Below are 12,856 nucleotides of genomic sequence, written 5' to 3' on the forward strand. Positions count from 1 at the left end.
ATCAATTTTTGACTTTAGTGAATTATTTCGAAATAAATGTTATATATATATTTTCCTCGATTATTTTTTAACTTTAGAAAATATTTTAAAATAAATTTATTATTTTTCGCACTCAATTTTTGACTTTAGAAAATATTTTGAAATAAGTTTAAAATAAATAATTCTTGCTTAATCAATTTTCACTTTGGAAAATATTTTTCAAAAAGTAATAATAAACAAGTAATTAAAAAAAAATAAAAAGATTAAAACACAATCTCATTCATGGCGAATTTATATAGAAAGTGAGAAATTGAAAATTTTGAGAGATGATTCGAGTAAATATTCTTGGAAACTTTCCAAAAAAAGAAGGGATTGTAATTATTTATAACTCGAATGAAAACACTTTAAATTTTGAATATTTAGTTTCATATTTTCTCCTTTAAACACGTGTTGTTTAATACTACGTTTAATTGTAATTTGTCAAAAAATCATCAAATTCATTAAATGTCAAAAAAGAAATATTTTAATGAAATGAAATTTTCAATTTCAAACCTTTTCCATCAAATTGAATTAAATCAATTTATTTATTAAATCAATTTTATTAAATTAACAATAAAAATAATAACGGTAATTATGGTAATAATGTTCAAAATAATAATAATATTAATAAAAATAAAATATAAATAAAATAAAATAAATTAAGAAGTAAAATTTTAAACAACGAAAATTGTAAATTTATTTTCAGTTTAAATGGTTGCTCAAGGGTTATTGGCTTAGTTGCAAAAATAAACTTTGTACAAAGTTTGCAGTTCAGGTGAATCTTTCAGTTTCTCGTGATCTTTAATTCTTTACAGTTGAAATTTTCAGTTAAAAAATAAATTTGACAGTTAAAATAGTAGAAATGTAATTTTGAAGGAACAATGTTTGTACAATGAATGCAATTGAAGAAGAGTTTCTAAATATGAACCGATGATGATATAGCTTTGTTGACGAATTAAGGCTCTCGTTTTATAAATTCATTGAGCTGGTTCATTGTCTTTAATGTGTATCGTATTATTAGATTTTACTTCCTTTATTGACGTCTAGTAGAAAATCTTCCTTTGTAATGTTTAAATCAAGCGCCACTATGTTCCTGATTCTCATGGGTATTTTATATTTAACCGATGCCCGTAAGTTTTGCAAAATATTTATCATTTCTTTTTATTATTTTCCAAGTATTTTTTCATATTAATATTAATTTTTATTTTCACATTTCTTTTATTCCTCAATTATTATTCAATAATTATGATAAATAATGTAAAACTTATTTTGAATATTTATTTTTTTAATATAATGACAATTATAGCAGTATTTATTTTATTTTATTTTTTATGAAAAAATAATTAGCAAATGAGAAAAAAATGAAAAAATAATAAAAAAATTTTAATTAAATTTCGAAAAATATAAATTACTCTTTTTGAATAAGTTGAAAATTTTGTTTATTTCTAGAACAAATTGATGACTCTGACTATGATGTAGAATATTACGATGATTTTTCAAATCAATTAGAAAAAAATGTTGAAACTAAACTGTCAATGGAGAATAATGGCGACTTTTACATAGTTAATGAAAAAGTGGGAAATTCCGAATTCTATGAAACAGGAATTAATGATAAACGAGAATTCGATAATCGAAATATTATCGACACGTCGGCAAATAAATATTCACAAATTTTCTTTGTTGATTCTTTAAAAACAGCAACATCATCGCCCAAGAGAGAAATTTGGCACGAGAATGAGGAGAAAATTTATCGTTACACAAAACATCGAATTCCCGGTTACGATTATGATGAATTGGACATATTTGGCGATAGTGCTGAACGGAAATGCAATGAGAAATCAATTTGGACACATTGTCTTTGTCAATTCACTTGCGAGGAGCAAAATTCCGTTGATTGCTTTTTGCCATGTGAAAGTGGATGTGAATGTAGAGAAGACTTTGTCTTTGACAAAAGAACAGGAAAATGTGTCTTGCCATCGGAATGTGAAATGCCTGTCGATTATTTTTACGATTTCGAGACATAATTTTAATAATTCAACAATTTTAAGTAATTCATTTAATATTTTTCATTGTTGTATTTATAATAATAATTTTCAGGCTATTGTAACTTTTTCTATTTTTTAATTGTGGATATTATTTTGAAAAAGAAAGAAACGAAACATGTTTTGAAAAATTTTTTCAAATTTTTACTCCTACAGAATATACTTTTCTTGGATAATGTTAAAAAATATTTATTTTTACTTCTAGGAATATTAATAGAATTTGGTGAATTTAATTTCAATTTAATACTTTTAATTTTTGTCAGCAATTTTGTTTATTTTGAAAAATAGTTGCAAATCTTTTCGAAAATTAATTTCTTTTAAAGTAGAGGCATTAGTATTAAAATTATTAAATTGTCGAAATAAATTAGAGTTTAAAAATTCAAACAAAGTAGAAAATCAAGAAAAAAGTTATTTCACATAGTAATTATATTTCTTCATTATTTTTCCAGTTTCATTTCTTTCGAAAATGTAACAATTATCGCACTGACGTCTCCATATTAAAAATTAAACATTTAGTTTTCAAAAAAGATGAATTTAGAATTACCTGAAAAATTTTAACTTTTATTCACTTGAAAAAATAATTGTTTATTTTAATTGAAATTTATAAGATGCCTGTCGATTATGTTTACGATTTCAAGACATTTAATTTTAGTAATAAACAACTTTAAATAAAAATTAAAAATAATATATTATATGTTATTACGTAAGGCGAATTAATAATTTTAACTTTATTGTAACTCTTTCTATTTTTCTAATAATTGTTAGATTCTATAGTATTTAGAAAGAGAGAAAGAAAAAAAACATGTTATGAGAAATAAAATTTTACATTTTTACTTCTAGAGATATTTTTCTTGTCCTATGAAAAAAAATGTTCATTTTTATTTGTAGGGTTATTAATAGAATTCGGAAAATCGAAGGATTTGAATTAAAATCCGAATGAAGAAAGTTAAATAGGTATGTTAACAATATTGTTTCGAGAAATTTTTATGTAAATTTAATTTTAATTTGTTACTAGAGCTTTTGTCAGTATAAGAAATTTTCCATTCAGTCTAAATATAAAAAGAAAATTTTCTTTTTGCAAATTTTATTTGAAGCAAACAATTATTTTCCCAAGTTAACTAAAATTAATAATTTTTAGGTCATTGTAATTTTTTTTTTTTCATTTTGGTGAAATGTACAAATTTTTTTAAACTGGAGAAAAAAATTATTAAATTGATAAAATATATTTAAGCTGAAAAATTTAAACAAAGAAAAAATTCACTTCAAATCGAAAATAAAATTTTTCTAATTTTTTCACAATCTTTTCAGTTGAATTTATTTTGACACTTTAATAATTTGTTGTGTTTGCTTTTTAGTTTCTTAACTATTTTATAATTTTTCTTTTCAAATATTTACAATTTTAAAATTAATGTATTGAAAATCATCGAATTATTGCAAAGAATTTTATCAAAAAATTTGATAATAATAAAATTCCTTCAAAGAATTTTATTATTTAGGAAAATATCTGAATTCTTGCGAAAAATTTTATTAAAATTTTTAAAAATCCTAATTGAATTCTTTCAATTTTTTTGACGAATATATTTAAAAATTATATTGAAAGTAATTTAATTTTTATATAGAATTTTTTAAAAATATTTTGAGAATAATTGGATTATTTTTTAGAGAATTTTAAATTCTTGTTGAAATTTAATTTTATGGAAATTTTTGAAAATAATTTTAGAAAATAAATTAAATTTATGGAAATATTTAAAAATATGTGAATTTATCCGAGGAATTCAGTTAAAATTGTTTTGAAAATAATTGAATTCCTGCAAAGAATTTTACTATTATATTTATAAAATTAATTGAATTCTTGGGAAGAATTTGACTATTTATAATTAAATAATTGAATTTTTTCGATGGATTTATTAAAATTTTTTTAAAAAATTGAATTCTTTCAAGGAATTCAATTAAAATTGTTTTGAAAATAATTGAATTTTTGTAAAGATTTTACTATTTAAAAAAATAATTGAAATGTTTAGAAGGATTTATTAAAATTTTAGAAAATAATGGCATTCTTTCGTGAAATTTTATTAAAATTTTTGAAAATATGAACAGTAATAATTAATTTTGTACTTAATAAGTGAATTTTTTAAATTTTGATTATGAAATTATTTAAAAAAATTTATATTTGAAAATAAAAAATTTTGTAATTTGCATAACAATTATAAAGTGAACACCATGTTTTCGAAAAAATATTGTTTCCTCAAAATAGAAAAAATTATCTGAAAATTATGAATGAAAAAAGTTTTGTTCTTTGATTAATTTTAACCTACTATGCATAAAAAATTAAAAATTTTATTAACTTGGGATAATTGTTCAGTTCAATTAAAATTTTTAAAATTCAATTTCTTTTTATTTTTAGATCGAAAAAAAAGAATCTTGTACTGACAGAAGTTTAATTTTCAAGTTGCAATTAAAGTTAAGTAACATTAAAGAATTTTCGAAACAATTTGTTAGTGAAATAGAATTATTCAAAAGTGTGAAAATCAAATTAAAGAAAATTCTTTTAAATTAAATTCTGTAAAACTACAACTATAAATTTTAGAATTTAATTATCGTACCTTATTATCCATGAGTTTTGCTATCCTCGTAATATGTGGGACAAAATCAGAAGATAAATTATTATTTTCAGTGCCAATTGCTGCAGCGTCGCCAACAAAAGCCCATTTATACCTAAACAAGATAATTTTTTCATTAATTTAAAACAAATTATTATTATTAATATTATTATTACTATTATTATTGAAATGTAAATTTTACATTTTGGAAATCGTTATTTTTGAAAAATCGATTGGTAACAGAATTGTCCATTTTTTTATTTTCTAAACATTCCACTGTGAATTAAAAAATACTCGACTTACATTTGGAACTGAGGAAGTCGATGAGCCGGTAACAAAAGTGCCAAATCGAGTAATTTTGCGGCTGCCAATTGCAGTTGCAACCAATGTGGATGACCGTGAGCTTGTAAACCATTACTCGCGTTAACAGCCCATGAAGAGTCCAAAGCTGACAGCAATTTTATATGTGAACTGTTAAATAAAAAAACGAAAGTTTTAAATTAATAAATCTGTTATTAGTCATCTTAAATAATATTTATTTAATGAAATTCAAATTTAAAAAAAAATCTTTTCTCCATTTATCGCAATAAAAATTTAATGACAAACAAAAACTCGAAAGTTAAATTTAATTTTTTTTCAAGAAAAGAAATTTCGAAGCTAATAAGAATCACAGAAGCCGATGGAACATGATTTAAATTTTTTTTTCATTTCAAAAACCTACATAATAACAATTTTAAAGAAAAATTTTTTCAATTTTAAATGCATAAAATTTTTTCTTCAAAGAAATAAAATTTTTATAAATTTATCTTTCATTGTAAATTTGTGTGGAATGACAAATTTAATTTTTATTAAAAAGTTTTTTCCTGTTAGCTTGTGCTGGTTAAATATTAATAATTATTAAATTAATTAAGTAAATTAATAAATTGCATTGTAAGTTTTGTGCCCACTTTCATGCTCAATTATTATTACTTAAACAAATCATTTATTTCTTAAAATTCTGAAAGACGTGAAGATATGAATATTAAAATTTTGCCATCTGTAGGAATAATAATTGATTTCTTGAAAAATAAAATATTTTCACTTTTACTTAGAAATATTTTTAACGTCTTGAAATTATTTATTATTTAAAATAATTTCTAATGATAAGAAGTGAATGAAAAAAGCGCATATATTGGGAAATAAATGTTCATTTTATCGAATTTCATGAAGGTTTTCAATTACCTGCTCTGACGACTGCCATCCCAACACCAATCAACCAACATGGTAGCACCACAAATTCCATCAAATCGCGGATGCCAAAACAGAGCCAAAAACATCACTTCATTAGCTATTTATTTTTGTTAGTGGGGAATTTTAACATTAAACATCGATAACATAAAAGCGTCAAGAAACTTCAATTTCATCAGTTTATTTGTTAGGTTGAATCTATGAGTTTTAATATTCTACTAAAATTATTATTATTATTCAGGGCTCGAACCAGTGAATGTATTTGAAAATACGGACTTTACGGACCAAAAATAAAAAATTACGGACCAATTACTAACAAAAATATAACCAGACCGAGTCAAATAAAAGAACATTTTACTTAAAACTATAAATTAAACTTTTTCATAACTATAAAACATGACGATATCGATCGGAGTAATCGATTTCTTCATGTTTTATAATAATTAAAGATAACCGAGTGATAAAATTATTATTTTATATTATAAGACTATTGTTATTGTAACTTCTTCAAAATTATTTTCATCATTTCAACTATTTTTAATAATTTTCGAGAAAGTTCTTTAACAATTCTCAAATCTATTTGTTTACAATATTCAATTTTACAAAATTTCAATTATTAGTAAATTATTCAATTAAATTTATATCAGAAAATAAAAAACTTAAAATAATAAAAATATTATTTTAAGTTTTTTATTTTCTAATATATATTTCATTGAAGAATTTTTTTGAAGAACTTTTTCAAAAAAATGAATTTTAAAATTCAATTATTTCTAAAAATTCAGGCCTATATTGCTTTTAATATTCAATTATTATATAAAATTTCAACAGAAATTTATTTTTAAATCAATTTTTATAAGAAAATTCTACTAGAATGCAATTATTTAAATACAAAAATAAATAATTTATTGAATTTTTAAATAATTTCTTCAACAAATTTTTAAGTAATTAAATTCTGTGGACGAATTTTAATAAAATTTTTAAGAAAAAATTTTTAAATTACATTTTTCGAGGAATTTGATTAAAATTGTATTAAAAATAATTGAAATTGTTCAATGAGTTTTATTAATTATGAAAATAATTGAATCCCTAAGAAGAATTTTATTATTTTTGAAAATAATTTTTGCAATAATTTGTAGATAACTTCTCCAAAATTTAATTTTTTTTTCTTTTTTACTAAAATTTTTCCATAAATCCATTATTTAATTTTTGATAAAATTCTTTGAGAATTTTAAAATTCATTTGTTTACAATTAAATTTTACAAAATTTAAATTATTCGGAAATTCTTCAATTAAATATATATTAGAAAATAATAACTTCAAATATTACAAAAAAGAATTCGCAATTCAACTTTTTCAAAAAAATTAAATCCACAGAATTGTTAGTAAAAAATATGAAAATTTCAGATTTTCAAAGATTTTAATTTGAAACCTTTCCAAAATTCAATTATTTTTAAAAATTCGCGCTGTAATTCTTTTAATATTTAATTATAATCTAAAATTTTAACTGAAATTCAATTTTTAAACCAATTTTTATAAAAAAATTCTACTAGAATTTAATTATTTAAATGGAAAAATAAATAATTTATTGACTAATTAAATGTTTCTTAAAATTGAATTCTCATAAAGAATTTTATCATCGAATTTTTAAATAATATTGAATTCTTTCGACTAATTTTAATAAAATTTTTAAGAATAATTACATTTTTCGAAGAATTCGATTAAAATTGTATTAAAAATAATTGAAATTCTGCGATGAGTGAGAGTAATTGAACTTCTAAAAAGAATTTTATTATTTAAGAAAATAATTGAATCCCTGTAAATATTTGATTATTTATGAAAATAATTGAATTATTGCGAAGAAATTTATAAAAAAAATTGTAAATAATTGAATTTCTGTGAAATTCAATAATATAATAAATAATACAATTATTTATGAAAATAATTAAATGTTTACGTAGAATTTTTTCTTTTATTTTTTTCAAAATAATTGAATTCTTTTGGAAAATTTTATTAAAATAATACATATTGAAAATCATTGAATTGAAGAAAATTTTTAAAATTAATTGAAATTTTGCCAAGAATTTTATTACAATTTTTAAAATTAATTGAATTTCGGAGAAGAATTTTATTATAGGTATTTATAAAGATAATTGAAATTTGGACAAGAATTTAAAAAATTTTTTAAACATAATTTAATTTCTGTATAGAATTTTATTACTTTTGAAAATAATTAAATTTCTGCAATCATTATGTAATTTTTTTAAAATTCTCCATATTATATCGTACAATTTAAGAACTTTTCGTCGTTTTTAAACAAATTAAGGACTTTACTGACCTTTTTTTAAAAAAAAACTGATTATTACTCTTATTTTTGTATTTATACTTCTTATTTACTGATTTTTATTTCTTAAAATACTTTTTAACAAACATAGAAATTTTAAGTAAACTTTCTTTTTAGCAAATTAAAAATTAAAATTTTTGCAATAAAAATAAAAAAGGTATCTTTTATTAAACTCTCAAATTTAAATTTTTTTCTAAAGATAAAGAAAGTAATTAACAAAATCTTGGACGCTCATAAACAATACATGAAAAATGAAGTTAGTAAAGCAGATGCTCTGGTTTTTGCCACTAACTAAATTACAAGTCTTCAATTAAACTTACAACTTAATCTTTCTCATTAATAATTGGATCAAAACAAAGCGACTAAACATTGAAATTTTAGTTTTCTATTATTATTCTTATTTTTTAAAATATGAAGAAAAAACAGTTTATAGTGAAAATTTCCGAATAGATGAAGCAACTAAAAATGAATTTTCAAGAATTGTTTTTAAAATAAAAAATTCAATTTATAATACAATAAATAATATGTAACAATAAAGAGAGAAGAACTGTTTTAAAATCCAATAGGTATTAATGAGTGACTTTTATAGAAAAAAACAAAAGACAAAAAAAACCCCAAAAAGGATTGAGCAATTTGTGAAAACATGCAAAAAGCCTAAGACTACAAGCAATAATGAGACAATGTTAATGAAATAACAAAAAGAAAAGGTTTTTTAATTTCATACCTGAACTCTTCAGTGTCGGTTGTGAGTTCCTGTTCAATGTGAAGAAAAACTTGAACCAATTCACTAACAATAACAGGCCACAATGAAGTCGCATGTTGCGGAGACATTCGCAATAGTAAAACACGAAAACACAAAAAAACTTGAGCCTGAATTGACGGTATCACTTGAGGAAGACGTAAACTGTCCGCCAAACGTTCTGAAAAAATTTCAATTTACATTAAAATCTTAGTTTTCAAGCAAAAAAAAAATTATTTAAAAAAATAAGTGGAAAATAAAAATTTATTTTATGATTTTCAGTAAATTAACATTTGTATTTCTTTATTGAATTGCATATTTTATTTACATAATTATTTTTGTTTTCTTTATTTATTAATTTTAATTATTTATTTTATTTATTTGTTAAATTATTTGTTAAATTATTTATTAATTATTTATTTATCAATTATATTTTATTTCAATTATAAAATTTATTATTTCAAAAATTATTTTACAAAACATTAACAATGTTTGAAAATTAAGGAACACAAAATTAATTATAATCAGGCTTCGCAATCGTTAATTATTCTAAAATAAGTATCAAAAAGTTGCTTTGAGTCTGAAAAGAAATAGTAAAAATTTAGCTATAAAAGAGTTAAATTTGACAACTGACTTATATTATTAAATACTTATTGTTATTTTAGGGATCAAAATAATTTTTCCATGTAATATTAAATAAAAAAGGGGAATTTTTAAGCTTTGTTAAATCAAATTATTTTTGTTTGTTAAACTTTTTCTGTTGATTATTGGTACTTTGTATAATCTTTTGCCGTAGTCCGTAATTTTACGATATACTAAGTAAATTTCAGAAAAAAAATTAGTAAATTTCCTTCAAAAACAGTCAAAATTAATATTAAAAACTGTTATTTCCAAAATAACTTTTAATATTTTCAAAGACAATATTTTTATAAAAAATAGAAAAATTTATTTCAAAATTAGTAAAATTTACTTTAAAAATAAGAATATTTGAGCGTGTCAATGCAAGAACCGGTCGTACGCCATATGTGTATCCCTAGCGTACGACCGGTTCTTGCATTGACACGCTCATTTAATAGCTAATTGTAATGTTGGAGGGGAATTTGAATAATTTTTATAACAAAATTAACCTTGAAAATAGTAAATTTTGCTATTAAAAATCATTATTTCCAGAGTGAATTTTACAATATTATTCGTAGTAAATTTTATTTTAAATTACCTAGTAAAGTATACTTTGAATTTAGTAAAAATTTTCTGAAATTAATACAATTTGTCAAAATTTCCAAACACTTTGAATTTTTCTTAAAATTTAAAGTTATTTTATATTTGTTGCCTTTTGTGAAAAAATTTCTAAGTTTAAAGACTGATACATAATAGAAAAAGACTTTTAAGTTTCAAAACATTAAAATTTTTCCAAAGTTTGATAAAAGTAAAAATTTGTTCTTCAAGCATAACTAACAATTTTTCTAACTCTTACAAAAAATGACAACTTTTAGTTTTACAAGTTCTTCTTGAAAATAAGGAGAAAATTTATTATTTTAGGTGTTTTAGGGGATTTGATTAATTTAACGAGATAAAAAAGCGTAAAAGAGAAAAAAAGGGGACAAACTGTGATCTCTGATATTTATTTTCTCATAAGAATGAAAATTTAAAATAATTTCAATGTAAAAACTTTGAAATATAATTATTTCTAAAAATTACAACAAGATTTTATTTAAAAATTCAATTATTTTTTAGAATTTTAAATTAAATAATTAAAAAGTTTAACAATTTTTTAGAAAAATAAAAAATTAATAATTTCCGAAGATTTTAATTTATAAACCTGTTGAAATTTAATTTTTTCTAAAAATGCCTACTTATAACTCTTCTGATATTCCATTATTTTCTAAAATCTTAACTGAAATTGCTCTTGTTGTGCAAATTCTTAAAAAAAAGAAAAAAAGTCGCTTTTAGAGGAACAAATCGAAAAAATGTATCCAAATAGTAGCAAATCGTAAAAAATAGTAAATAGTAGGTTTCAGTAGACAAGTACGAACCATGTTATAATTAAAAGTTATTTAACTCAAAATTTCATTGTAATTGAAAATAAATATTTTGAAAAATAATTAAATTTAGAAAAGGGATTATAAAATTACCTTGAATTTCTGGCATATATTTATGATATTGATCCATTTCACTGCAAAGTATAACAAAAGCGAGTCTTTTCAAAAACTGCGCTCTCTGTTCGTATTCCTGTTCTTTGGATGAGAAAATACTGATACTACTGCTTTGCGCTAAAGAAACTTTATCTACAAGAAAGAAAAATTTATACTTAAAGATGATGAAATAATTTACTTACTTCATTTAAAATTAACTAAATTATTATAAAAAGTAAATTAATTAAATTCAAGACTAAAAAAACATTCTCTGACAAATTTTTAGTTCAAAAATAATAATTTTACTTTATTTTTCAAATTCAAATTAATTATCATTAACTTTAATGTAGTTTTAATACTTGAATTAAATTAATTAATTTAATTAAACTAATTTAACTACCTACTATTAATTAATTAATTCATAATATTCATTAATTAATTAATTAAATCGATTAAGTTAGTTTAATTACTTTAAATAATTAAATTTATTTAAAGTTAATTACATCTTTGTAACAAAAAAAAGTGAAACTGAAGAAAAGAAGTCAATAAAAAGTGGAAAAACTTACTGAGAAGATCTCTAAAAGTCGTATTATCGTGTGTCATTAAATTGTCAATTATTGTTCGCCAATAGGGCAAACAAGCAGGAGTCATTTGAAAAAATGCAGGATCGAGCAGTAATTCGAGGACATCTTTTCGCCAAGCTTTCCTCGTGTACTGATATCCCGACAAGGAACTCAAAAGCTGTGAGCAGGCAGTGAACGAAGCGATATTTTTCGTCCTATTGCAAAAAAATCCAAACAATTTAAGTTTTAGACTCAAGAAGAAAGCAATAAATTTTATTTTTGTAACAAAAGAATATAGAAAAGTGTATCAAAATATTAACAGAATAATAAAATGTTTTGAAATTAATTTTCAATTTTTAAAAATTTACAATTCTTTAAATTTAAATTCTTGAATAACTAAAGATTATTATAAAAAATGACCAAAAAAATCAATTTAATCTAATGAAGAGTCACAAATTAAAATTAAATTAAAACAAAAACGAATTAAAATTTTAAAACATTAGTCTAAATGATAAAAGGAATATTTTATTCAAGAGAACAATATTAAAATCTAACATTAATTTATTACAAGGAAAAATAAAAGAATTGAATGATAAAAATAATTCCGGGAAAATTCGAAATATTCAAAATTAAAGTTAATTTATTGAAAGAAAAAGAATTAAAATCTATCTTCTATAAAAATAATCGTTGTGTTCCGGTGAACTGTTCGTAGTTTGAAGTTAGTTGTTTGCTTTTTTGTTTCGTAATTTTTTTTAATAATTTTTCTTATTTTCAATTTTAAAATTAATATATTGATGTAAATTAATATAATTCTTCTCGTGAAGAATTTTATTAAAATTTTTTGAAAATTCCAATTAAATTCTTTTGAAGAATTTCATTTAATTTTTTTAAATAATGCAGTTTCTTTAATAATTTTAATTAAAATTTTTGAAAATAATTGGATTTTATGAACAATTTCTTTCAAGTTTTTAAAATAATCGTAATTGTTAATAATTGAAATTAAGCATTTAATTTTTGAATTTTATTAAAATTTTAGAAAATAATTTAATTCTTTTGAAAAATTTTACAACGAATTGAGAAAAAAATTTAATTCTTTCGTGACATTTTTTTGAAAATAATTGAATTTTTGCAGATTTTATAACGATTTAAGAAAATAATTGAATTCTGTCTTGAAATTTTTTTGAAAAAAAACTA

At 20.8% G+C, this 12,856-nt stretch overlaps 2 protein-coding genes across 3 annotated transcripts in view; one reads left to right on the forward strand and one right to left on the reverse strand.

Moving 5' to 3' along the window:
- The window catches only part of LOC122509109 (protein dopey-1 homolog), a 62,573-nt gene that overhangs the window by 5,562 nt on the left and 44,155 nt on the right, over positions 1–12,856 (reverse strand). The window contains exons 18-23 of one of the 2 annotated variants that reach the window (XM_043622901.1): positions 11,666–11,877; positions 11,100–11,252; positions 8,953–9,148; positions 5,882–5,893; positions 4,964–5,131; positions 4,664–4,775 (exon numbers count right to left, since the gene is read on the reverse strand). In XM_043622901.1, coding sequence (XP_043478836.1) covers positions 4,664–4,775; positions 4,964–5,131; positions 5,882–5,893; positions 8,953–9,148; positions 11,100–11,252; positions 11,666–11,877 — 853 coding nt within the window. The remainder of the gene's footprint in view (positions 1–4,663; positions 4,776–4,963; positions 5,132–5,881; positions 5,894–8,952; positions 9,149–11,099; positions 11,253–11,665; positions 11,878–12,856) is intronic. The other variant, XM_043622902.1, reaches the window with a different exon arrangement.
- Positions 681–2,291, forward strand: LOC122509111. Its single transcript, XM_043622906.1, has 2 exons — positions 681–1,148; positions 1,468–2,291. The coding sequence occupies exons 1-2, from the start codon at positions 1,085–1,087 to the stop codon at positions 2,040–2,042; spliced, it is 639 nt and encodes a 212-aa protein (XP_043478841.1). The 5' UTR covers positions 681–1,084; the 3' UTR covers positions 2,043–2,291.

The sequence above is a fragment of the Leptopilina heterotoma genome, unplaced genomic scaffold, assembly GCF_015476425.1.
Source record: "Leptopilina heterotoma isolate Lh14 unplaced genomic scaffold, ASM1547642v1 Lhet_6, whole genome shotgun sequence".
Taxonomy (NCBI): Eukaryota; Metazoa; Arthropoda; class Insecta; order Hymenoptera; family Figitidae; genus Leptopilina; species Leptopilina heterotoma.